The sequence below is a fragment of the Callorhinus ursinus genome, unplaced genomic scaffold (genome assembly GCF_003265705.2).
Source record: "Callorhinus ursinus isolate GAN/ISIS: 27379988/994484 unplaced genomic scaffold, GSC_fseal_2.0 scaffold9, whole genome shotgun sequence".
Lineage (NCBI taxonomy): Eukaryota > Metazoa > Chordata > Mammalia > Carnivora > Otariidae > Callorhinus > Callorhinus ursinus.
In genome coordinates, this window is record NW_027397071.1 from 58,511,122 (window position 1) to 58,537,894 (window position 26,773).

Sequence of the window (26,773 nt, forward strand, 5' to 3'; positions counted from 1 at the left end):
TGGATCCATCTCTTCTTGCCAACCTAGAAGTTCGTAGACCGGGAGGTGGGGCGGGAGGCGGCAGTTTTGGGCGGGTCAGGGCGGAGCTGAGGAGACGGCGGAGGCGGAAGCGGCGGCCTGAGGGGCGGGGAAGGGGCTGGCCCCGGAAGGCGGAGGAAACCCTGAAAAGAAAACAGCAACAAGCTGAGCTACGGTGACAGAGGGAAACAAAATGGCGGCGCCGAAGGGGAGCCTCTGGGTCAGGGCCCAGCTGGGGCTCCCGCCGCTGCTGCTGCTGACCATGGCCCTGGCCGGAGGCTCGGGGACCGCTTCGGCTGAAGCGTTTGACTCGATCTTGGGTGATACGGCGTCTTGTCACCGGGCCTGTCAGTTGACCTTCCCCTTGCATACCTACCCCAAGGTAGGGCCCGTCCGAACCGGGCTACGACCCTCCCCTGGCAGCCGATCTCTCCGCTCTCTCGCACTTGTGTCGGCTTGGGAAACTGGGTGTCGAATCTACACCCTACAACCGCTGTCTCCCACCTGTGTAGCTCCTGTTTTCTTCCCTAATTCTACCCGCACCCATCTCCTGCTGTAATTACCGGAAGTTTGTGCTGCATCCACCCTATAATAGGCTGGGGACGCAGAGATGAGCAAGACATGACCCCTTTCCCCTGGCAGTTAGCTGGGCGGAGACGAGCACTCCGATGGGGAGGAGGATATGGATGATTAATGCAGGGTCTTCACTTTCAAGGAGCGTAAGGGATGGTGGGGGGCAGGAGCAGATATGCAAGCTCACAAAAGGTTAGTTCATAACCCATGTTTACTGAGCGCCTCTCTGGGCCGGGAGCTCACAGTATGTTCTGGGAGTCAGACAAGCAGACAATTCCACCTTGGTATGAAATATATTAAGTCAGCCCTAGGAGTTGAGAGACGCAGAGGAAGGGCTTTCCGCCTGTGTTGACTTACTGTGTGCGAGACTGCCACTAGGGCTTGAGGGGGCTTAGAAAAAAAGCAATTAGGTTTCTGCATTCAGAGAACTTACCGTTCAGTGCAGAAGACAGAGGGAATTCGTGGCGCAGGTATAGAAATGAGACCGCCCCTGGGGGGGTCGGGGTCCCAATTTACCGAGGGGAGTGACCTTGCTTTCACTTCTCGTCCGCCTGCGGTTGATGCCTTTCCTTTAATTCCATTCTGCTTCTCAAGTTTTTTGTGTGTTTTTTTTTTCCAACTTAGGAACTCTGTTTACTCAACAGTGACTTCCCACCCTTTCCCATATATAATTTGGATATATGCGCCCTTCCCCCCACTGGCTTTTTTCGTAAGAGCTTTTGCTGTTGTTACTGGTTTTTTTCTCCTTGTATTCCTTTCATCTCCTCTGTGCTGTTGGCTTAACCGTGTGGCTAGCCCTCTTTGCTCTCTCAGACTACGAGGTGACCACGAGGAGAGGGCCAGTGAACTTTAGGATGTTCCTTATTTGCAAATGCTTTCAGGTCTTTGAAATGAAAAGCTCTAAATGCTTTCACTTCCCATATGTCTGTTTACTGCAGGATTTTATGTTGCATGGGGTTTATCAATTTTCAAGAAAAAATGTGGAGATTGATTATCCTAAAATTTTCAGACACCAATTTAGCAATTAGGAGAAAGAAATGAGAGATTCTGACTTCCAGGTTTAAATCAATGTGTACTGCCCCCCTAAACACATTACTTTCTTCTCTACTTATAAACCTGTCGTCATTAAGAAGGTATAAGGAAACTCACTAAGATTTATTTGGCCTGGCATTGAATGGAGACTTATTTTGTATTCTTTTAGTGTTTTCCTGTGTTTTTTTTCCTTTTTTGAGATTTTCCTAGCAAACTTGTAGTATGACCCAGAATGCTGGGAAAATAACTAACTACTATAAATGTTTCTGGAAATTTCAAGTACTTTTATAACATCCACTATTTAACAGTTTTTAACAATTGATGTGATGTCTGTAAGTCATTTTTGCTTATTTATTAGAGCTGTTCTCACCAGGAACTCAAAGTCATTTGGCTCCCTGTATGTTAGGGGGACTTAAAATTTATTAACTGTCTACTCTTTGTTAGTTTGATGGGAGATTTATACCCATTATCCCTAATTGTCATAACCATGCAAAGTAGGATTTTACAGTTGAGGCTCTGAAAGGTTAAGTGACTTGCCTAAGGTCACATAGCTAAGAAGTAGTGAACTGGTAGGAATTCAGTCCTAAAACTGGCTACAGTGTGCTGCCTTCTATTAATAAAGTTGTATGAAAAATATTTAATTTACTTATTTCACTGATTTCTGTTGGCCCTCTGAATTACTGTGCTTTGCAGTTCAGGAAAAAGCATTGTGTGTTACAGGAAATTAGATGAATTAAGAAGCTCACATAGCCTTTCAGTCTGGTATTTGCAACTGGAAGATAGAAATCTCATTTTAATGACTTTTTCGAATTAATTATTTGTTGCAAGAAAGTAGAATATCTGTTTGTAAGTAGTTATTTTAAAATTCCAATATAGTTACCATTTAACTTTCCTCAAAAATGCAGTTGCATAATTTGTCTGGATTCAAATACAAGAGACGTATGTTATGTTAACAGCAAAACTAATTAGAGCCAACCTGGTCATTTTTAAAGAGTGTGGGCTCTAGAACCGTACAAGCCTGAGTTCCATTCCCAGCTCCACTTTTACTCTCTGTGTATCTTTGCTGATCGCTTAACTTCTCGCGACTTCATTTTGTCAACTGTAAAAAAAAAAAAAAAAAACAACGCCTCACACCTTACAGAGCTGGTGTGAGGATTAAAGATAATGTATGTGGCACTCTTAGCACATAAAACCAGTTTGGTACATATAGTATCTGAATAATGGTGCTGAATAATGAGAATAGTTAGCTTGACTTCCTCTGGGAAAGAAAATGCATATATTCTATAAATAGTATCATTGGTGCTGAATAATGAGAATAGTTAGCTTGACTTAGCTCTGGGAAAGAAAATGCATATATTCTATAAATAGTATCATTGAGGTCCCTTCTGATTATTTAGCTGGCATTCAATTTGGTGGGAAGTACCATTTCCTTGTGCTCTAAATCAGAGGAGATACATTTCAGATAAGCTTGCCACTCATTTGAGATACATAGAGCAGGAAATACTTACTTAGGATAATAATATTATCTAGTACATGAAACACTTAGTTGGAATAAGGATATGATTCTTAATGGCTACCAATTGAGCCCCTACTCTGTGCTGGACATTGTATAATACCTTAAGTGTTAGCGTGGTGTCTGGTACTTTGTGGGTGCTCATTAAATATATTATTACTATGCCGATTTATTAGCTCTTATAGCATAATATTCATGATATTGTGGACATAAAATGTATAATCCTCATCATAGTCAAGATTGACATAAGAGTATTGTCCCCATCTTACAACCAAGGAAACTGAGACTGAGAGAGATTGTCACTTGCCCAAGGTTGTACAGAACAAGTGGTGGGGCTGAGCTTCAAAGCAGGACTGATTCCTGGACCTAGGCTCTTTGCAGCATGCCCTACTCTCTTTTGATAATGAGACTGGAGGGCTTTACTGGCTTGGTTTAAGAAAAGAAAACCTACCTGAAAACGAAATGGCATGCAATATAGCTCATATTAATGAGCTCAAGCTTCCTCTGTGCAGTATAAGGAGATATGTGATGCTCCAAATACATAAGAGAATTCTTCCACTGTTTTACAAAGCTGCAAAAGCTACTCAGGTATGAAATTTATCTTAATTGTTAAAATTCTTTCAGTTTCACCTTAACAATAAATGCAACTAGAACTGAGGTCCAAAAACACTCTAGCTTCAAAATTATATGTAACACTTGTTTAATGTCAGGCTGCAGCCATCTCTTCTAAATGGGTGTTGCTGCTGCATACATCTTACTAATCCTTCTGCTGGAAAGAAATGCATACTTTTCTCTTCCATTGATTGCTAACTGGTATATGCACATGCTGTTTGCTTCCTTATTAGGTGCCCGCCAATTTGTACACAGTGGATCACACAGTAAGTTGAGGGGGCTCCCCCAAGTGTACTGGTTTGTGTCCAATACTGTATGTACTTCATCTAACAAAAACCTGTTGAAGACATTGTTATTGGTCTTATTAAGCAGTTAACATTTCCCCATAATGAAGAATCGACCCTATCCTGAGCTCCCTTAGATAGACAATGATGCCTGTAACTATTGTTTTCTGTTTTAAAAAAATATATTATTGTGATTAACACTACTACCATTTATTGAGCACCATCTGTGTCCCAGGCACTATACCAGGAATAGCTATGTTACAGCATTATTGAGAGGTTTGGAGATAATTTATAGCTATTATCTGCTTTTCTGATAAGAAAACTGAGATTTAGATTGGTAAGGTAATGTGCAGTGTCACTCACCTGAACGATTTTAATCCAGGTCTGGCTGATTCCAGAGGCCTTTCCCATACGCCACACTTGGTCTTGTTTGTGTTTTTAGTTAAAGTAAGCCAGGTTTAAAAGCACCTTTCATGTAAGCGTTTTTATAGATGTATGCCTCACTTTGTGGGGGCCTTTATGGCACTGTTTGCCATGTGAAGCTAGTCATTTTTTTCCTGAGAAGCCTGATGATTTGTATAAATATTTATGTGGCAGAGGTATGCCATTCATCCTAAGATACTTGCTTATTCATTTCTACCTCTGTTAAAGGTTCTAATTATGTCACTGTTATTTTTATTTTCAAATTTTTCCAACAAAATGTAACCTTGGAATATGGGAAAAGGGTATAGTTTTTTTTTGCTTGTTTGTTTTTGTTTTTGTTTTTACCCACTAGGCTTCTTTCTTGGGTATCACTTTTAAAATAAGAAACTAAACCTCTTTACATGGCAGAGGTCTTGGGTATTACCTGGCTCCTATCATATTTCTTTCTTTCTAAAAGTTATAAACTTTTATTGGACATTTTATAATAAACCCTACTAACTTTGTTTTCTTTTTGACCTTTTTTCCCCCGAGGGAAAAATACTATTTTTTTTTTTTTTTTTTGGTAATCCTCCTTCTTCTTGAACTCCCTAGGAAGAGGAGTTGTACGCATGTCAGAGAGGTTGCAGGCTGTTTTCAATTTGTCAATTTGTGGATGATGGAATTGATTTAAATCGGACCAAAATGGAATGTGAATCTGGTAAGATGCTATGCTAACAGTGTATAACATTGTGGTTTTTGGGGGGTTGTGTTATGCTCCTTACATGTTTTCCTCAGAAAATGACAAGCATATTGTTTAAACTGATTTCTAGTGTATTTTAATTATTATGAGGTTTGAGTTTTATCAGCTGCTGCTAGAAATTTCATGGACTATCAATTTCATCTCTAGGTTTCCCCTCTATAGGAAAGTAGAGCATTCCTTTGAAACCTTTCCTGAGCCAAAATGGCATAAAGCAAAGAAGCAATTACCATTAATTTACATGGAAAAATTTTTGAGTGCTCTCGGGCCCCAAAAATAACCTCTCCTAGACCTTTCTGATATCTTAGAACACATCTTGCGAAGAGGCACAACAAAAATCAAGATAAAACACAGATGCTCACAGACACAGTCCAAAGCTCTGGTGGCTGGATGCGGAGCAGCGTTCCCCAGGGAGGAGCTTGGCGGCGCCTCTCTTGCTGCTCGAGAGCGCGTGCTGCCTCTGTAATGGCTCGCTGCGAAACAAATGCTGAACTTTGTTTTCGCTTTCTTTTTCATAAAAGCATGAATCCTCTTTGGATTTCTTTTGGTTAGCAAAAATAGGTATGAGCTCCTGAAAAGTGGGGGCTACTCCTGTTTGTTGAGACAGTGTTGATTTTGTACTGTGGATAGGACACCTTTGTTTAACCAAGCATTCAGTTTAAATGCAGTAGTAATTACCCTTCTCATAATTCATCACTACCTTTTCAATGGATAGTATAATTTTCCTAAGCTTTTCAATCATAGGCCAGTTGATTTAGCTCAAGTTTTTTTTCACTGAATCAGGCCTTTGACTCACTATTCAATAGTGTATTCTTTGTGGGTCATGCTGATAAAAGAAGTAACCAGAATCTGTCATCTCTTAAATCACTGTTCTTACCTTTTGCTGAAAGAGATGTGGTTAATAAAAGAACCCTGTAATCAAGACAAAATTGACATTTAACTTTTCAAAGAAACTATAATGGAATTTTCTCCATTCATTACATTATACTGTTTATTCAGTGTAGCAGGAGGTACCTTTTTCCACATCACTATGCCATGATTCCTGTCTAGTCTCCTTGATTTCATGACCTTATTTTTTATGGCTCAGTCTCCTAACTGGCCATCTGTATATGTGCATAATGCTGTTCAATTTATTATCTAGCACCTTTGAGAAGTATATTACAAATACATGACTGGGTCGGAAAGAAAAATAGAATTGTTACAATGGTAAAGTGTTATATATCACAAGAAAGAACCAGCTGTAGTGAACTAAATGAAGAAGGTGTGTACCCATCTCAACTTTGGAATCCTGCTGTAGAACATTTTCTAAGTTCAGTTTCTCTGAATTTAGGGTGTTAAACTGATTGTTTTATTTTTCTTTGCCATGGGAATACCCTTGAGTCTCAGCAAAGTGATCCAACTCTTAACGTAATGTCATACATTTGTGTAAATCACTAAAATACATTGTTCAACTCCATGAAGTATGGCATTTCCATTTTAAGCATATAGAAATCAACAATTAGAGAGGTTAAACAGCATGGCCCAGGACACATACACAGCCAAATGTGTATAGAGCCAAAACTTCAGGATGCCAGACCATGTTTTTTCCACTTTGCAAACCTTAGCGGTGAGGATCCCCTTATTATGAATGTCATCATCTAGCCTGAGCCTGAGTGTGTAATCAGTAGATTTATACTGGAAATATCTGACGTGTGGGAGGTAGAAGATATGGGGTTTATTAAGATAATACATTTGCTACTATTATCAAATTTTGAAAATTCATATTGATGAAATGCTTTTTAAGTAAAATTTTTTTTATAAAACACCAAATCCCTTCTTTTCTATCCTTCCCCTTTTTCTTTCCTTCCCTTTTTCTCCTTTCCTTCGTCTCTTTTTCTTTTTCTTTGTAATTTGACTGTTTTTCTCTTACAGCATGTACAGAAGCATATTCCCAATCTGATGAGCAATATGCTTGCCATCTTGGTTGCCAGAATCAGCTGCCATTCGCTGAACTGAGACAAGAACAAGTATGAAACAAATACTGCCTTTCAGAATTGCCTGCTTAAATTGCACTGACTTGTATTGAAATGTTTATCGCCCACTAGATACTGTTTTAGTGTTATATTTTATAATTAGTTTTCAGCAAACAAATTATATGTTTGCAAATAGAAAAGTCAATTGCATAATTACTTTTGTATAATGCTGTACTGTTAAAAGTTACATTCATATCCATAATCTCTTTCGTTTTTTTTCTCTCGGTCCAGTGATGAATTTATTTTTATCCCCATTTTGCATATGGAAAAACTGAGGCTCAGAGAAGCAGATAGTTGAGAGTCATTTTTCTTCACCCCAACTGCCATTGCCTTAACTTAGATCATCATTCCTTTCTCATCTGTATTACTAAACTTGCAAACTATTTTTCCACTTCACCCCCTTCTAGTCCATCCTTTAGTATGTGTTCAGATATTTATTTTCTAAGTGGAAATCTTATCATGTCATTCTCCTGTCTTATATGCTTCAGGACCCCCTCTCCCCCAATTATGTACTGGGTTAAGTCCAAACTGCTTATCGTGGCCTGGCTCCTGATTACCTCTCTTAGGCTATCTCTTTTCCCTACCCCTCATACTTTATACTCCAAACATACTGGATAAAGTTTATTAATTTTATTAACTTTTGCATAGAAAGTACAGCTACATGGTATAGAACTCAGAAGGTAAAAAGAATATGTAGTGAAAAATCTCCTACCCCTGTATCTCCTAGCCATTCAGTTTTCCTCTTAAATGTAGCCAGGGTTACCAACACAGACATATTTTATGCATGTACAAGGATATATATATATTCCTTCTTTTTTAAAATACAAGTATACATAAAGAATGTCTACTTATTCTGTTTTTCATTGTACAATCCATTGTGTGGGTGTATCATAATTTATTTAAGCAATCTCTTATTTGGACATGTTGGTTGTTTCTAATCTTTTTCACTTATAAGTGATGTTGCATACTTCGCACATTTACATCTATAGAATAAAATCATAGTAGAATTGCTTAGCAAGAGGTATCTGTATTTTAATTTTGAGAAGTAGAGCAAAATTGCCCTCTGTGGAATTTGTACCAGTTTTTAAAATTGAGATATAATTCACATACTATAAAATTCACCCTTGTGAAGTATTCAATTCAGTAGTTGTTAGTATGTTCACAAAGTTGTGCAACCATCATCACTATCTAATTCCAAGCATTCTTATCACCCCAAAAAGAAATCCCATACCCACTTCTTTCCTTCTTCCCCAAATCCCGACAACGTATCACTTTTAATATATTTTAAATTTGTGTTGGTCTTACTATGAGTAATGTTAAACATGTTTTCTAATTTTTAAGAGCCATTTTTTTCTCTTAGTTGTATACATACTGAGTTGTTCTTAATTTTTATATGATGAGTTAATTCATGGTTTTGTTCCTTCTACTCCCCATCCTTCTGTTGAATCCCCTTGATTCAGGGCAGGTATCATTTCTTTTGTGAAGCCTTCTTAACCCCTTCACATCTTGGTTTGGGTTAGGTGCCTTTCTCCATACCACACATATTACCCTGTTTTTAACCTCTGTCCTATATAGATTACACAGTTTAAGCACAGGTATATGTTGATGAATAAAATACACATGGTCCCTGATCTGCTAAAATTTATAATCTCAGTGAATACTTCTTTGCTGAATTAATGAAAAATTTCACAGCTATTAGTGGGAAAATTGGATCATGAATATAGATCTTTTGATTCTACAAACTGATCTCTTACTCCATAATGCCTCTCTTTTGAAGTATAGCAGAACCAAAGCCATCCCTAGAGTGCAGCAAATGGTATCCCATACTTGTGCTCTAGAGGGGCATGCTGCTGCTAAATCAGTGAAAAAGTCAGAATTTGGGGGACATGGTACCCATTAATGTTAAAATCGGTAGTTTACTATATATATTCAGCCCATAGGTATTCCCCTCACCCTGCCCTGCTATCAGATGTCTCACATTTTATGCATATATTCTTTTGGTTGACTTTTTTCCCTTCCCCTTTTCCACTGATGTTCATTATAGCATGATGTATTTACATAAAAGCGTTAAAGATGAGAATGGTAGAATTTGTCCTTCCCCCTTCTACCTCTTGAGACCTTGCTAATCCTTATTTAATCAAATCTTAAGATTCTTCACAATTTTGGGTCTGATTCAAAAGCCTGTTACTCTGATAGAGGTAATAGTAGTTTATATGTGTGTTTGGTGGCAAATTAAAGTAGCCCAGGATCTTAAGCTTTATCACAGTTCATCTGCATAGGAAGCTAGGAGTTTAATGCTAGTTATTATGGTAGAATCACTTAACTTTTTATTCCCTGTCCCTAGATTTGGGGAATCTTGATTAAGTTTGCTCTCAAATATACATATATAAAAATAATAGATTTCTCATGATTTACCTTTTTTTTTAAAGCTCATGTCCCTGATGCCAAAAATGCATCTACTCTTCCCTCTAACTCTGGTAAGGTCATTCTGGAGTGACATGATGGACTCTGCTCAGAGCTTTATAACCTCTTCATGGACTTTTTATCTTCAAGCTGATGATGGAAAAATAGTTATATTCCAGGTAATAACTGTACTTCATAAATTCATCTAAATACCAACAATAGTAAGTGTACATGTCTTAAATGAGTGTCTTGGCATAGAGCCATATACATCATCAAGTAATAATTACTGATTTGGCCTACATTAGACATTGGGCATCAAGACACAGTGAGACTTCCCTCTGCCCATCAGAAGCCTATCTCAAGCCCATTGGTCCTTCTAACAAGAACTCTGAGTCTTCTAAATTTTATAGTGGTTAAATTGATAAAATGAAACCTCTAGATATGAGAAATAAGAGTAATGAATATACTTTGAATATAAATAATGGTATGAATATATATATCACATATGAATATTGAAGAAGAGCAGTATGACATAATTTTTAGTTTTTTGTAGTGCTTTTCTTCATAACTCTTGTAAGAGCTTATTGAAGAATCATATTGCCTCCTAGAGAAGTAACTTCTCCTACCTCATTATTGACCATGTGATGTGATGATAATAACTGCTTTTCTTGAAGATTCTTATGTACTAGGCATTCACATATGTTATCTCAAATCTTTAAACACCTTCATGAGGTTGTATTATCCCTATTTCATTGATAAGGAAACCGAGAGTCTAACTTTTTAAGGTCACCCTGCCAGTAAGTAACAGAATTGGGCTTCAGACTCAGGTTATTTTCATTCCCAGGCTTATATCCCACCCTACCATGCTATCTTCCTTTTAATTTGGTAGTTAAATTCCTCAAATGTACCACAAACTATGTTGTGGCACTTTCTCTCAGGTAATAATTAAAGTAAACCTTTTAATTATTATTGCTAATAGAATGGCTTACTGTAAGGCTAGTATGTGGCACTATCCTGAGTCTTAGATCGTCTATACATAAGGTGGTAATAAGTAAAACACAGAAGGAATTTTTTCTCTTTAAATACGTGAGTAATTTCTATGTCCTAAAGCTAATTAGCTTAAAGCTTAAGTTGAATCTCAGAGTGGAGCCCTCATTCATTCCTGATTAGATGTGAAATGAGCTTTGTTTCTCTCTTTGTATTAACTTCTGTGTAACTAGACGGGAGAAACCCCTGCTCCAGAGGATCTGTGCTATATGGAGGATGTAGAGCATGGAGTATTTAGCTATAATATATGAATTACTCATATTTAGGGAAAAATGGAATGTTTCAGATGAGAAAAATAGAGATAATAGATGTTTAGCCTAAAATTTTGGCAGTCCACTAAGTTATTCTTGATCAACTAGAATTAGAATTCATTTTTGCAGGGTATGATATTTAATGCAGTCTGTTGTAATTTGTCCCTGCTTTTTAATTTATTTTTAATGTTGTCAGAAAGTTAAACTGACTAAATACTTGATGATGCCAGAAATCTGTCTGTTTCTTTGCAAGGCACTGGATCTGATGTTTAGGAAGTGCAATTAAAATATATTGTGGCTAATGTGTTTTATTTTTTATACCAAACTTCTGTTACTTTTTCTCAATTTGAGTGTTTATACAGATGATGTGTTATAGAACTTGTTACTGAGAAAAGCGTAAGAAGTAGAAATGGCTTAATTGCTTTCATTATCATTTTAGTCTAAGCCAGAAATCCAGTATGCACCACAGTTGGAGCAGGAACCTACAAATTTGAAAGAATCGTCGCTAAGCAAAATGTCCTGTAAGTTTTATTTCCAGTAGCTTGGGATAACAACATTAGCAAATCTGGTTGTGGTCTGGAATTGGTTGTATGATTGTTTTTACACTAATATAAAGTGAACAAATAATTTCTAAACAGTGGTTCTCAAACTTTAGAGTGCATTAGGATCTGGAGAGCTTGTTAAAACAGATTTCTGATCCCTACTTCCAAAGTTTCCAATTTACTAGACCTAGGATAGGACCTGAGAATTTGTATTTCTAACAAGTTCCCAGATTTTGTTGATACTGTTGGTTAGGGGATCACACTTTGAGAATCAATATTCTAAAGACATGTAGCTTGCTTTGAAGGATATTTTGACTATGAACTAATGAAGTATTCTGATATTTCTGATACGCTAACCGAATAGTGAAACTATCCCAAAAGTGTGAGTTCTTGTTCTATTTTTATTTCCATGCTAGAAATAAATTTTAACTTCTGGAATGTAAAACATCAACCTAAAGCTGAGCTTACCTTTTAAAATGTACTAGTTTGTACCTTATTTTAGATACTGATTTAATTAACTTTCTAATTATCTTGTAATTAGATAGAATTAAACAGAATGTAATTAAACAGAAAGCAATGTCAACAAGAATTTGAAAATAAAATAGGAAATCCATAATGTGGTAGAATATTCATTTGGTTTTTAACATGCCAGAGGAACTTGCATTCCTTATCAGTGTATCAGATTACACTTATAAAAGCAACTGGGTATCTGTACAGTCTATATATCTAGGAGTAGTTTTGAGACTAGCTTTTGGGATATAGGATATCATAAATTGTACCTTGTTATTTCAGCAGATCTGCAAATGAGAAGTTCACAAACACATAGGAACTATCTTGAAGATGGAGAAAGTGATGGCTTTTTAAGATGTCTGTCTCTGTATGTATTCCTGTTTATTTATATGTATCGGTGATAAAATCTGGCTTGTATCAGACAGATGCATTCCTTTTTATTATTTTAAAATTATATTAGCTGCTCAAAAATTTAAAAAAAAATTGTTTACCTTTTTCCTACCAACTTGTACTTTGGATATTTTAGTTTGTTTAAAAGGTAATACACATACTACTGTAATAAAACCCAAGCAGGTAGTTTTTTTCACGATACAGAAGCATTCTTGTTCTTGTTAAGATTCCCTGATTTATGTTAAGATTTGTGCTTCTCCAGACATTTAAATTAAGCTTTAAAGTATGTCTGAATGGTTTGGGGTTGGATTTTTGTTTTTATCTACATGACAGCACATGAGGCTAGGGAGAGTAGATAAGGGGTATAGATTAAGGAGAGCTTTGTATTCTATGCTAAGGAGTGTCAACTCTATGCCAAGAAACCTTAAAGATGGCAGGGGAAAGTGGGCACGCAGGATATCAATATCAAGCCTTCTGAGAGTGAGGGGCGCTTTATTAAAATATGTATGCTTCTCCTCCTCCAAAAAGTTCTGATATGAGCTCTCCTCCTATAGCGCCCCCCTGCAAAAAAAGAAGAAAGAGAAAGGCAGTGGCCCATAGCACTTATTGTAATTATCTACTGTGTCAGATACCAGGCCAAGCATTTGAGTAGAAGTGGTAAACAAATGCTTGCCCTCACAGTGTGTATACTGTAGTGGGCTGTTCTGTCTCAAGTGTAACATTACGGTAGTCCAAACTGCCTGCTTCCTATAATTTCTTCCAATAAAATAGTTTCTTGACAGGTTTTGTCAGGTATCAGCAGGGTTATTTTGGCACCTAAAAATTAATTCCTTTTACCAAACAAAGGCTTTAAAGACTGGGTAAGAAAAATGAGGATTTAACTTTAAATTTTCCCTTCCTTTCATTTCTAAACCTGCTTTTGACCTTGGCAGAATATGGGCATAATTTTTCTCTCTCTGATATTTAGGATTTTTGTTGCAGTTAATGGTCTTATGAAACCTAAGTAATCACTTAATCTTAAGTCACAGTTTATTTTCAATACTGTCCTACCTGGCAGCTTACTGGTGACTTATACCCTTTAGCATTTTGTCATTATATTTTATGTTCTTTTAAATCTAACATTTTAAAAGTAATTTGGTAAATGTTTAATTCAGGAAATAACTTTTTAACTAGAGCTTTAATGCCTAGAAGTTTCTGTGCACAAACATGAATTATAATAGTATTCTACATTTTAATAAAAAATAACTTTTTTTTCTCAATGCTTTTTCCCTTCAGTGAGCTCATTTGACTCTTAGAACAGTACCCTGTGATAAGTAGGTGGGTCAGAGGTGAATTACCCACCCCTAAGATTATGTATCCACTATGTTAAAGTTCAAACCCAGCTTTTTTTAATTCTGCAACTTCTACTCATCCTGTTCTGCCATAGGTGTCTGTTTCCTAGAGGGTCATGAGTGTTTCATGATGGCATGCAAGATCACCTAGCCAGTCAATGGGATCTGGTCTTTTGACTCTTAACTGCAGTGCTTTTTATTGTACTGCCTAGCTCTTGTTAGAGGTACCCTTAGCTTCCAGAATGGAAATTGAGGTGAACTCATTTTTTCACTTGCCATTTCTTTTTGGAGAGTCTGTTATGTGCCAGGAACTGTTTCAGGGACTTGGGACCTAAAGAAAGATGTTCAGTCTCTGCCTCTGTGGAGTTCTCAGGTCTAGCATGGTAGAGACAAACGTGCAAACATTGAACAAGCAATGATGATTGCTATATATCATACATACCTCTCATATACATAGTACAAGGAGTATACCTTCAAAGGGAGGATTGACAGAGGACATAGAAATAAGTCTTAAATAATGAGCAGAGATTTTTGCTAGTTGTAACAGATTTCTTTAATTTTTTTTTCAGCTATGCTGGCTTCCTACTAAATATATAAAGTATATTAATATGTATGGAGAGTCAGGAGAATCAGAGACCAAACTGGGTAGACAGGAACTAGATAGGAGCAGGAAAGTAATCAAATCTAAGTATTGGGAAGAGGCGTCTATGTGAAGGATAGAAGATCAGGTTGGAGAGCTTGGTAAATCCTGCAAGCAGTTATGAACTAGGGTGATGGACAAGGGGAACAAGACATAATGGAGATAGTTGAGAATCTGTAGGATTGTTTTTTTGTGGAAGTGGAAGAAGCAGATGGACTCTAAAATGAGCCCCAGTTTTCTGGCTTAAGTTGTTATTGGAATCCAGATATCAAATATATCCTTCTTATTTCATGGAAGGAAATTCCTTAGTACTCGGGTTAGGGCTGGAATATGTAAAGTGGGTATTTTTTCATTAAAAATATTTTTTACCCTGTTATCTTTCTGAATTGGAATACTTAAAACAAAACATCATGTAGGCGTTCCCTGCTTTTAGATGCAGTGCATTTTCCAATGTCCACCTCTTTTGCTGGGAGACAATGACTGTGCATACCTTTTCCTTAGCATGTTCAAGTGTTGGCAAACCATCAAGTGAATGGGTTATGGTGGTAAGTATAGACATTTTATCAGGCAGTATTAGATGAGCACAGATGTGAAAATCAGACTACCTACAGGAATTATCACAGTTTTTTAGAACTGGATTATTAAATATTTAAAAATAGCTTGACTTTTTCCTATTTTTTGACTCTTAATCTATAGTTTGGCAAACAATAGGTCAATTATGGGAAAAACATCAGTTGCTAATCCTTGTAACTGGCCGAATTTATCATATTTTAAATGTAAGAAAAAAACAACTATCTCTTTACTAAGATATGCTGTAATGGGTACAAAATGCCTCATAATAGATGTGCTCTTGTAAATTGAAATATAAGTAAATTGTGGCAAATTAATTATTGGAAGTATTCTAGGGAAGCTAACTTCTAGAAGCCTGTTGTGCATCTTTTTATAAAATAAATGATCATTTCATAATGTACCTGTTCTATACCTTAAATCTTTGAGATACTGGGTTTTCTGAAAGCAAGTATCACTATAGTGCCTTGCAAAATAATGTATGACATATGAATAGCAGCATATAATTTATAGAACACTTTGATTTGCATTATCTCATTTAGTAATTAAAAAAGACCTTTGACAGTAATTTGCTTTAATTTTATATATTTAGCAAAAAGCCAGTATATCTGATTTTTTCAATTATAGAAGTGATAGCCGTATTCCAGAAACTTGAGAAATGGAGGACCCTAATATAAAAGCTATTGTAATATTTCCTTCACTGGGTACATTTTTAAAATAGTTTTAAAGGTAGTACCCATGAAGTTTTTTTTGTATTATTAAACTAAGTGTGTAAGGTTGATTGCCTTTCATTATTAAGAATCTGTTTTTTATATTATGAAATTTTAACATGACTGACTTGTTTTTTAGTAACTCTGGGTGGATTTTAACCACGACTCTTGTCCTCTCGGTGATGGTGTTGCTCTGGATCTGTTGTGCGACCGTCGCTACGGCTGTGGAGCAGTATGTTCCCTCTGAGGTAAATTTAATCCAAGCCCTTTGGCCATTTGAACGCTGAGCCATGTGATTTACCATTTTAAATGCTTGTTTGTTAACTAGAGAAACAAGGCCTCTCTACTAATGGAACGAGAGAAAATGAGGTGGTTTTAATCCCACATGGAAATGGCAGGTTTGTAGCACGAGAATCACTGTCCCCAGTTTTCTGTGACACTAACTACCGGAGTGCCGTATAAGTTGGCTGGTTTGAGTAAGGGGTCTCTCTCTCTCCCCTGGTTTTCTGAGCCTAAAAAGAACCTGTTGGCACCAGTTTCTAAGATGATCTGTAAGAAGAAAGACTTGTAGAACTACTTAAAATTTTAATTGCCACAAATGTTAAGGAGTAATTGGTGCTTTAGAAGCAGCAAGGCTGGAATATTTGATTTTTGAGTTAATATGTGCTGGTATCTAACCCTGAGAGAGATGGAAAACTCTTGTGACTTCTTCTGGTAATTAAAATTAACTGGCCCAAGAAACCTAATTGTGTAAAGGATTTTTGTTTTGGGAAAAGGCTATAATTTGGTGAGTCAGCTTATCTTTCAAGAAAGGAAAGTTATTTATGTAACTAAATAGAGGATAATAATGTGTATGGACATCAAATCCAACTGAGATACACTTTAGTTTTCTTGTGCCTCCAAAGTGTAATAGAAAAACATCTAAAAGAAGAAAGGAAAGAAATTAAAATAGAATCCAGTAATAACTACCATGTGCCTAGCATGGTGCTTAAACAATAGTCTTATCTTAGTAGGCTATAAAGATAGCTTTTTAAAGTAAGGTTTACATATGAGTAATGATTATGATAATATTATATTTTGTGTTTTTTATTAAGATGCTATGTGATATAAGCAGCTAGAAACTGGAACAGGATAATGTTGGTCACTAACATTTATAGAGTTCTTTAAAATTTACAAAATATTTTCATATATCTGCCATGTCCAGCAATACTCTAGAGCAGGTTTTGTTATTCACTTTATAGATGAGTAAATAGGCTTATGATGTCTAGGTCTAACTTTCCTGGGTTTGCACAGCTGTGAAAGTATTGAAACTGGAATTCACCTCATGTCTTTTGACTTGCAACTCCTGTCTTTTTCCTATATACTGTCTTTCCTATGGCTGATAAGGTGGCACAAGTAATAAATATATAAAATGTTAAGGAAAGCAGAGTCTGTGTGCTCAGATTATCAGGGAAGGCTTTGGATAATGAGGATCTTGACCTAAATTTTGAAAAATGGGTAGTAAGGCTTGGATTAGCAGAGAGAGAGGAGAGTGTATAATTTCCCCAGTTACAGACAAGAATAAGCTATCAGGTGGGGCGCCTGGGTGGCTTAGTCAGTTAAGCGTCCAACTCTTTGATTTCAGCTCAGGTCATGATCTTGGGGTCATGAGATCGAGCCCCACTTCAGGCTCCATGCTGGGTGTGGAGCCTGCTTAAGATTTTCTCTTTTCCTCTGCTCTTCCCCACCCCCCTCCATGCTTGTGCTCTCTTTCTCTCTCTCTCTCTCTCTCACAAGAAAAAAAAAAAAGCTATCAAGGAAGGACTACAAGGAATTGACTTGGTAAGAAGAACTTAAATTAGGAAATCAAATGGATAAACTTAGGCAGGATTGGGAAGAACTTGGAATTGTGGAAATATTAATAGGTAGTTTTCTGTAGAACTCATCTGTTTATGATATGAATATACAGATAACATCCTCTTTCTGCATTACCTATTTGTGTTCTTGTTTAGTTTTGATGTCCGTATTGTAATCGTTTTGTTGTTCCTGATAAAACTGAAATTACGTATCTTACATAGGAATGCCTTTGCCTGTTACTTCGTTTTGAGCTGCCCTATGCTCTCTACATCCTCCTACTGATAAATCCTTATTGATCCCCACCCACCTTGTGGTACTTTGTTCCTTCCTTTTTGTATCATCAGTACAGTTCCTTTTCCTTACTCCCCGGGTGCCCTTTGTCAAAGAAAAATTCCATAGAGATTGGTCCAGTTATTGTCAGGATAGACTGGATGGCTGGCCTCAGGTGGAATTTACCTTGATCAATCCACCACAGCCTGGATCCTGGTCCCCAGGCCTACTGACTGATGTCGAGCTCTTCCTCCCAAGCACTGTTCTCAATGTTTTATCTGAGTTAGCACATTCATTCCTTTCAGTAACTTGTGAGATGGCTCCTATTATTATCCACATTTTCCAGATATGAAGACTGCAAAAGAAGAGTGTATAATTGCCCCAGTATCACTTACTAGTAGTGGTGGAATCAGAATTTGGACCCAGGTAATCTGACTCCAAAGCCAGTACCCTGAAGTTTCTTTAATTAGCTTGAAATCATAAATAGGAGAGTTGATGTTGTGTTTCATTCAGGAGCTGATCTTCTGTGTGCCCTCTTTGCCACTAGGAAGATAGATAACCACCTGGACCACATGGTTCATGTTTTTGAGCCAGAATCCTCAAATTCTCTCTTATGCAAACAGTTCTCAGATGGGGATCTGATGGATTTTCCTCTCTCATCTCCTTATGCAACTTAATGGCAATGACCTCTTCTCATTGTGGCTTTGGTTACATCTTTCAGACCTGGGGATCTTTCCCTCCCTTTCAGATGACTCTTGAGCTTCTCCTCCTTTCAGATGTTTGTCACTGCTCTAAATTTTGTTTTGATTGTGTAGCTTTAATTCTGTGAGAAATTCTCTCCTGTTTTCCAAGTTCTTTGGGGAAATACCTCACTGTTCCCACATATGCCCCTTGACCCCTGTGATCATAAAGCTTAAGGCATCAGCACTACACATGGAGTCTTGTTGGCAGCTGTTATATTCCCCGTAGATATCTGCCATATGGATGTTTCTTCCTTGCCCCTCTCTAGAACTCTACTACATATCCTTAACAATCAAAATTATGACTACACCCTCAAAAGGCCTGTACTTTTCTAAGGAGATATATTTTCTGGAAAAATGTATGGAAAACAGCCCCTTAGATTCACTGCTTTTAGGCTTTATTTTCTATGTGAAACCCCCTTTGCCTAGGTAATAATGTTTAACTATTGCTTTTTCATTATAAAAATTCTTTATGCTTACTGTGGAAATTTGTAAAGTATATGTAAAGAAGCAGAAAGAAAAATCACTTATCATCCAAAACTATTGTAGTGTTTCCATTTCATTTTATTTTTTTAAAGATTTTATTTGAGAGAGAGAGAATGAACGGGAGGGAGAGAGAATCTGAGGTAGACTCCACTCTGAGCGTAGAGCCCTACACAGGGCTCGATCCCAGAATCAACAGATCATGACCTGAGCCAAAACTAAGAGTCGGATGCTTAACCAGCTGAGCCACCCAGTCGCCCCTGTAGTGTTTCCATTTTAGTGGATTTCTTTTGAGCATAAATAATTTTTAATACATACTAATATTTTGTTTCTTGTTTTAAAACATATTGCAGTATAAATACTCTGTCCCTGGTATTTTTTCCTGTTTACTGTAAAAATAGCTGAAAATTTAGCATTACAAAAGTTATGCAATTTTCTTGGCCAAAAGCCAACTATTTTTCACTTTCATAAAACCTTTTCATTGATTTTATTATTGAAACATAAATTATTTTTGACCCCTTTCCATAGTAACATGAGACTTCATTTTAAGTTCTACAAGTATAATTCATGTGTGAGCAATGTTATTTATATTTTGGTATATTATTTACATATATCATCCTGTATGTTTGTAGGAAATCATAAGCCTGCTGAGAGGATGTATGTCTCTTCAGTACTGACCTGGTATCCGGGAGCTCAAACATGAAATAGAACAAGCTTCCTTTTCAGTCACTACAAAGTTTAAAATGGTGGTAATAAAGATCAGGAGTGTGATCTTAGAAACTTAGGAGCAGCTTTGTTTTTCTTATATAGGAAAGCTCTGTAATAATTTATCTTTAGCCTGCTTTGCACATAGTAGGTACTCATCATATATCATTTGATTATAATGACCAGAAAAAATTGGCAAAGAATGTCATTTCTTTGGTTGATCTTAAAGCAGTGTCATTTTTGAGTGACTTGACTCATAAAGATTTCTTCTCATTTCTCTACTTTTTTTTTCTTTTTCACATTTTTTTATGTCATTTTTAAAACTTTATGGGATGATACTTTCTCTTGTTGAGCTATCTGTTTAAGATAAAGAGTTGTCATTCATAGTGGTCCTAGTTGGGCAGGTCAATCTTGACATGTGAGAACAGGATGCAGCAGTATTGGATATTTCTTCCTAGAGATCAGGCAGAAATTTGCTATTGCAACAGGTGGTGATATAGATGCTTCCTTGGTGTTATCTCATCATCTGTGTGCTTTTTTCTTATTTGTCAAGATCATGATCCTCTGATTTCATGTGGTCAGTTAAAAAGGGTTTTAGCTCTCTTGAGCCACTCATATGCAGTCCCTGCCCACCCTGGTCTATGGTGCTTACAGCTCTTCTCCTTTACGATGCCTGAAGAAGTGCTCCATGGAGAGGAGGAGGTGGAGACTTGCCTTCCAGACAGAAATTGCCCAGTTCATGTTTCTTGTCATCAATACCTTCTGTTCCAAGAAGGAAATTTTCCTTTGGGAATTGATCAGTAATGCTTGGACAAGATTTTCTATCAGAGCCTGACAGACCCTTCTAAGTTGGACAGTGTTAAAAAACTGAAAATTGACATTCCCAACCCCTAGGAATACACCCTGACTCCGGTGGACACTGGCCTTTACATAACCAAAGCTGACCTCATAAATAATTTGGGAGCTATTGCCAAGTTGGGTACTAAAGCATTTATGGAGCCTCTTTAGGCTGATGCAGACCCCTCTGTGATTGGACAGTTTGGTGTTGGCTGTTATTCTGCCTCCATGGTGGCAGAGAAAGTGACTGTGATCACAAAGCATAGTGATGATGAGCAGTGTGCCTGGGAGTCTTCTGCTGGGGGCTCCTTCACTATATATGTGGACCATGATGAGCCCATTGGCTGGGCTACCAAAGTGGTCCTCCACCTTAAGACCAGAATCCTTGGGAGAGGCTGGTCAAAGAAGTGGTGAAGAAGCACTCACAGTTATCCCATCACCCTTTATTTGGAGAAGGAACAAGAGAAAGAAATCACTGATAGTGAGGCAGAGGAATAGAAAGGTGAGAAAGAAGATAAAGATAATGAGAAACCCAAGACTGAAGATGTGGGCTCAGATGAGGAGGATGATAGGAAGGACAACAAAAAGAGAACAAAGAAGATTAAGGAGAAATGTATTTATCAGGAAGAACTGAACAAGACAGGCTCTTTTGGACCAGAAACTCTGATGACATCACCCAGGAGGAATATGGAGGGTTCTCCAAGAGTCCTACCAATGACTGGGAAGACCACTTGTTATCAAGCACTTATCTCTAGAAGGTGAGTTGGAGTTTAGAGCACTGCTGTTCATTCCCTGTTGGGCTCCTTTTGATTTCTGAGAACAAGAATAAAAAGAACAATATCAGACTCAGTCTGCTGTCTGTTGATCATGGACAGCTGTGATGAATTTGAGTATCTCAACTTCATCCATGGTTGTGGTTGACTCTGAGTACCTGCCACTGAACATTGCCCAAGAAACACTGCAACAGAGCAGAATCTCCAAGGTCATTTGCAAAAATACTGTGAACATGTGCCTTGAGCTCTTTGAGCTGGCAGAAGACAAGGAGAACTATATAAGAAATTGTATGAGCCAGTCTCTAAAAATTTAAAAGCTTGGACTCCATGAGGACTTGACTAATTGGCTACTCCTTTCTGAGCTGCTGCATTACCACACCTCCTAGTCTAGAAAAGAGAGGACTTCTCTTTCAGAATATGTCTCTCACATGAAGCAGACCCAGAAGTCCATCTGTTACATCACTGGTGAGAGCAAAGAGCAGGTTGTCAACTGCTCTTGTGGAGTAAATGCAGAAGCAGGGCTTTGAGGTAGTTTAGATAACCGAGCCTGTTGACGTATACTGCATGCAGCAGCTCAAGGAGTTTGATGTGAAGAGCCTGGTCTTCAAGGTTACCTTGAAGAGCCTGGTTACCAAGGAGGGCGTGGAGCTGCCTGAGAATGAAGAGAAGAAGAAAGTGGAGGAGAACAAGGCCAAGTTTGAGAACCTCTGCAAATTCATGAAAGAAATCTTAGATAAGGTGACAATTTCTGGGGCACCTGGGTGGCTCAGTCAGTTAAGCGTCCAACTCCTGATTTCGCCTCAGGTCATAATCTCAGGGTCCTGAGATGGAGCCCTGCATAAAGTTCCATGCTCAGCAGGGAGTCTACTTGAGGATTCTCTCTCTCTTAAATAAATAAATCTTAAAAAAAAAAAAGGTGACAGTTTCCAGTAGGCTTAGGTCTTCCCCCTGCTGCATTGTGACTAGCACCTACACTTGGACAGCTAACATGGAGCAGATCAGGAAAGCCCAGGCACTTTTTGATAACTCTGCAACAGGCTGTAGGATGACCAAAAAGCACCTGGAGCTCAACCCTGACCACCCCATTGTGGAGACACTGCAGCAGAAGGCAGAGGCCGACAAGAATGACAGGGTCATCAAGGACTTGGTGGTGCTGGTTTGAAACGACACTTCTCTCTTCTGGCTTCGCACTTGAGGATCCCCAGACCCACTCCAGCAGTTATCTACTTCATGGTCAAGTAAGGGCTCGGCATTGAAACGGATGAAATGACAGCACAGAAACCCAGCGCTGCTCTTCCTGATGAGATCCTCCCCCTTGAGGCTGATGAGGATGCCTTTCTCATGGAACAAGTAGATTAGGAGTTTCTACCTGCAGACTTTGTGCCCTCTGTATAGTGTCCCCATGGCTTCCCCCGTGGCCTTGAGTGGCCCTGGCCTACTTGGTTCCCTCTGCTGATTCCAAGTGGGTTTTTCCCCTCCTGTCTTTCTGTCTAAGGCAGGATACAAGGGCCTTGAGCGCTGTCTTTTCCCATATCTGACATTGGGTTTGGATGTGTGTTGTGGGGTTTTTGTTTATTTTGTTCGGAAATCAAAGATGTGAAATAAAGAAGATGCAGTTTAAAAAAAAAAAGAAGGGTTTTGGAAGATTCCTAATAATAACATTGACATTAGTAAATCACATACATTTATGAATAACTTACTATGTGCCCGGCTATGTTCAAGGGACTAGAGATACAATTGAGAATATTATGATCAAGATGGAACAAAATGAAATGATGAAGACTTCCAAGACTCAGGAAGTAGGGTGAATATGTCTTAAATTGTAATAATTATTATTTTCTTTGTCTTAAAAAAAAAAGACCGGGGCGCCTGGGTGGCTCAGTTGGTTAAGCAACTGCCTTCGGCTCAGGTCATGATCCTGGAGTCCTGGGATCGAGTCCTGCATCGGGCTTCCTGCTTGGCAGGGAGTCTGCTTCTCCCTCTGACCCTCTTCTCTCTCGTGCTTTCTATCTCTCGTTCTCTCTGTCTCTCAAATAAATAAATAAAATCTTAAAAAAAAAAAAGAACCTTGCTGTTCAGAAGTGTTAAGTCTGCTAAAAAAGTCAGAAAATCAGAAAACAATATAAGTGCCACAGTTTTTAAATCCAAATTCTGTTAAGAAACTGAGTTTTAGATTTAAGCAGCATACCCAAGCTCATGTAACTGGTTAGTGGCAGAGCCAGGCCTAAAGCCCAAATACATATTTACTAATTTATTTTTTAACTTTTAGAAGTAATATGTGTGACCTAAATTGTCTTTTTCTTCACTTCTCAGATAAATCAGTTAATAGTTTAAGCAATTTTCTAATTACCACATTTTAATTTTATCTTCTATTTAATTTTTATCTTCTGTTGTAATTTTATCTCTTGTTTCTTATTTTATCAACTTTAGACATTATCTGAGGTCTTCTTACTGAAAAATGAGGAACTTGGTTTGCTCATACTGTCTCCCACATCACCTTCATCTCTTCACATCCTGGTTTTTATAATGTAAATTTTATAGACTTTTAGTGATTGCTTTGTAAATTTCAGTTGACTCCTCATTACTTCCTTTCCTTCCCTCTTTCTTCCCATTCTCTGCTCTCAATTTTCATTAGTTATTATGACCCTTGACAATAAAATGCAAATGTTAATTCTTCTGTATATATACTTCAGTGCTTTGCTACTGGTTGACTTGGAAAATTAAAATCCAGTAGACAGCATTTACAATATTATGATTATGTAAGTATTCAAAATAGACCAAATACAGTGGTGAATTAGAGTCACATAAAAGCAAATAGAAAACTGAATTACTTAAAATTTTCCCAAGAGAATCTTCCAACTATCTCTGCTTAATGGCATCTTTTTTTGTTTTGTTCTAGCTTTCTTCCCATTTTCTAAGTCCTCTCAACTGCTGCTGTTTCTTGCATTCTGTGTTTTGCTTTCTTGAATTACTTTTGCTGGAGTACTTTCTTAAGTAATTTTTTTCATAAAGGATGCTTGGGTGGTAAATTTACCAAGTTAATACTGTTGAAAATCTCTCTGTTGTACTCTTGTATTTAATTGGTAATTTGAGAATACAGAATAGACACCAAATCAATATGCATACTACAGATTATCCATATGCTCTCATTCATTTCTCCGCACACATTTTACACTTTCTTCCTATTCTAGATAGCTTCTTCCATGTCAATGTTTGAAATCATTGCAACAGTTCCTGGTTGCTGTTTCAAGGTCTTTAAATGCCGTTTGGTAAAGTTGTGAAAGTTTTTCTTTCCCAGTGCCCCAGAGCAAATTATCACATGTTAATTCTGTGTTTTAAGGAGGCCACATTATGTCAGTTTTATGTCCAATCCACTAACCACTGAATTTGTCTGGAAGATACTCTCTTACTGGAAAAGCGTAAGGTACTGGGCTGCCTCTTTGTTGCAGGATAGTTGTTGCCTTGAAACTAGGCATCAGGCCACATCTGAAACATGTTCAAGTCAGCAACCATCATGACAATCACTTTTAGAACATTTTCATTACACCAAAAAGAAACCTCATACTCATTAGTAGTCACTCCCACTGCCTCCCAAGGACTACCACCACCACCCTGAGCCATAAATACCCAAAATGTGGTCTCTCATGACTGACATCTTTCATTTAGCATAATGTGTTCAAGGTTCTTCCATGTTGTAGCATGTAGCAGTGTTGGTAGATACTTAATCTCTTGAAAGTCCTCTTTATTCAGCATCTTTTAAAAAATACTTTTCCAATATCAAGTACTTGTAGGTGGCTTTTGCTTTATAATCTAGTCAGTTTCCCTGTTAATAATGTCAGCACTTCAGGTGTTAACTGATAGATTCAGAGATTTGTTGCTGTATGAGTTAACGAAATCTGTCCGCTCCCTAGTAAAAACTTTTCACTTTGCTTTTCAGCGTTTAGGAGATAGACCTAATCCAAATAGACCTACTTTCAAAAGATGTTAAACATAACTATTATACTCCAGGGAGTTTTATGCTATTTACATTGATCATGTTTTATGTTTTTATTCTTTTTTTGTAGTATTTTCTTGGATATGTTAGAAACAATTTGAGGAGCTTTTATATATTTATGAAGAGATTTGTATCTGTGTTAAAGTGTTTCATGTATATTCTTTGTTCTACTCATAGCCTTTTGAAATACCTTTTTCCAATGTGTTAAGTCAAAACTTACCCCAAATCATTTGATCACTTGTTCAGAGAGCTAAGATCTTAAAGGAATTGATTGCCTAACACATCAAACATCCAGAATCAGTGCTCTTGGTTTGACCACACTAACTCCATTTAAACCTGAGCAATTTTTCTTGATATTTAGTTGTTATATTTCTAAGTATTTTAAGTTGGGACATGTGGAAAAGTTTTCTTTGGCCATCTATTGGAAGCTGAATCACATATCAGTAACACTGCGTAAAAGCATTCTTCATTCTTGAAATGTCTATAGGGTTTTTTGTTTTTGTTTTACCAAATACCTGTAGATTAAATTGTTATTTGAAGGCGTACTCAGAGAGGTTCCTAACTATTCGAATTGTTAATGTGCATTGATTTTCTTTTGCAGAAGCTGAGTATCTATGGTGACTTGGAATTTGTGAATGAACAAAAGCTAAACAGATACCCATCTTCTTCTCTTGTGGTTGTTAGGTCTAAAGCTGAAGACCATGAAGAAGCAGGGCCTCTACCTACAAAAGTGAATCTTGCTCATTCAGAAATTTAAGCTTTTTTTTCTTTTTTAAAGGAAGGGTAATAGACATCTAAATTTTCATTCCTCATAGAGCTTCTAAAGATGGTTTCATTGGATAGGACTTAAAAATCACTATAAAATGCAAATAAAGTTACCCAAATCTGTGAAGACTGTATTTGCTGTAACTTTATCTGTAATTTCTTTCCTAATAATTTAAGAGATGGATATTTGGGGTTGCATTTTTATTTTACTAATACCTGTAGCTATTTTATTATTTACATTGTTTTTGTTTGTTTTCTTTCTTAGCCAAATTCTGTGAGCTGATCATTGCTCTTCCCCACCTCCTGCCATAATACTGTCTGTCACCTTAGTTAATAAACTGAATACTCAATAAGATTTGATGCTTTTGCTCAGAAATGGCCCACAAGCTGTATTTTGAGATTTAGCAGGAAATGCCCTTTAATGACACTACACTTTCAGTGGTATTGACTGAAATCATTAAAATTTTATTTGAATAATTATGTGCCGAAATTTGAGTTAATATACTCCTGATTTTCCAGATCATTCCTTTCACCCCTACCCAACCAGAAAAGAATTATGAAATGTTCTGTCTATTGCTATGTAATAGAATGATCAGAGAACAAACTGAAGCAAAGATGAACCTCTAAGAAGTACGTTTTATGTTATTTTGTATAGGCTCTAGAATTTTTGTTGGATGAGTCTTTCCAAAGAACTGTTTTTCTCTGTTAGAAAGCATATCATGTGTAAGTTAAAGATATTTTCAGAGAAAATGTTTCATGTTGACAATAAGAATCAG

At 37.3% G+C, this 26,773-nt stretch overlaps 1 protein-coding gene and 1 pseudogene across 4 annotated transcripts; both read left to right on the plus strand.

Annotated features, from left to right (window-relative positions):
• Positions 1 to 136: 136 nt before the first annotated feature.
• On the plus strand, positions 137 to 26,474 carry TMEM59 (transmembrane protein 59). Of its 4 annotated transcripts, none has more exons than XM_025871686.2 (9): positions 137 to 400; positions 3,982 to 4,014; positions 5,047 to 5,152; positions 7,103 to 7,197; positions 9,633 to 9,785; positions 11,344 to 11,425; positions 12,239 to 12,323; positions 15,734 to 15,842; positions 25,834 to 26,474. In XM_025871686.2, the coding sequence occupies exons 1-9, from the start codon at positions 212 to 214 to the stop codon at positions 25,987 to 25,989; spliced, it is 1,008 nt and encodes a 335-aa protein (XP_025727471.1). In that variant the 5' UTR covers positions 137 to 211; the 3' UTR covers positions 25,990 to 26,474. The 4 variants fall into 4 exon arrangements, with proteins under 4 accessions (XP_025727471.1, XP_025727472.1, XP_025727473.1 ...); XM_025871687.2 differs by having other exon boundaries at positions 138 to 400; positions 12,242 to 12,323; XM_025871688.2 differs by lacking the exon at positions 3,982 to 4,014 and having other exon boundaries at positions 138 to 400.
• LOC112823886 (heat shock protein HSP 90-beta-like) lies at positions 15,849 to 23,304 on the plus strand (annotated as a pseudogene).
• Positions 26,475 to 26,773: the final 299 nt, after the last annotated feature.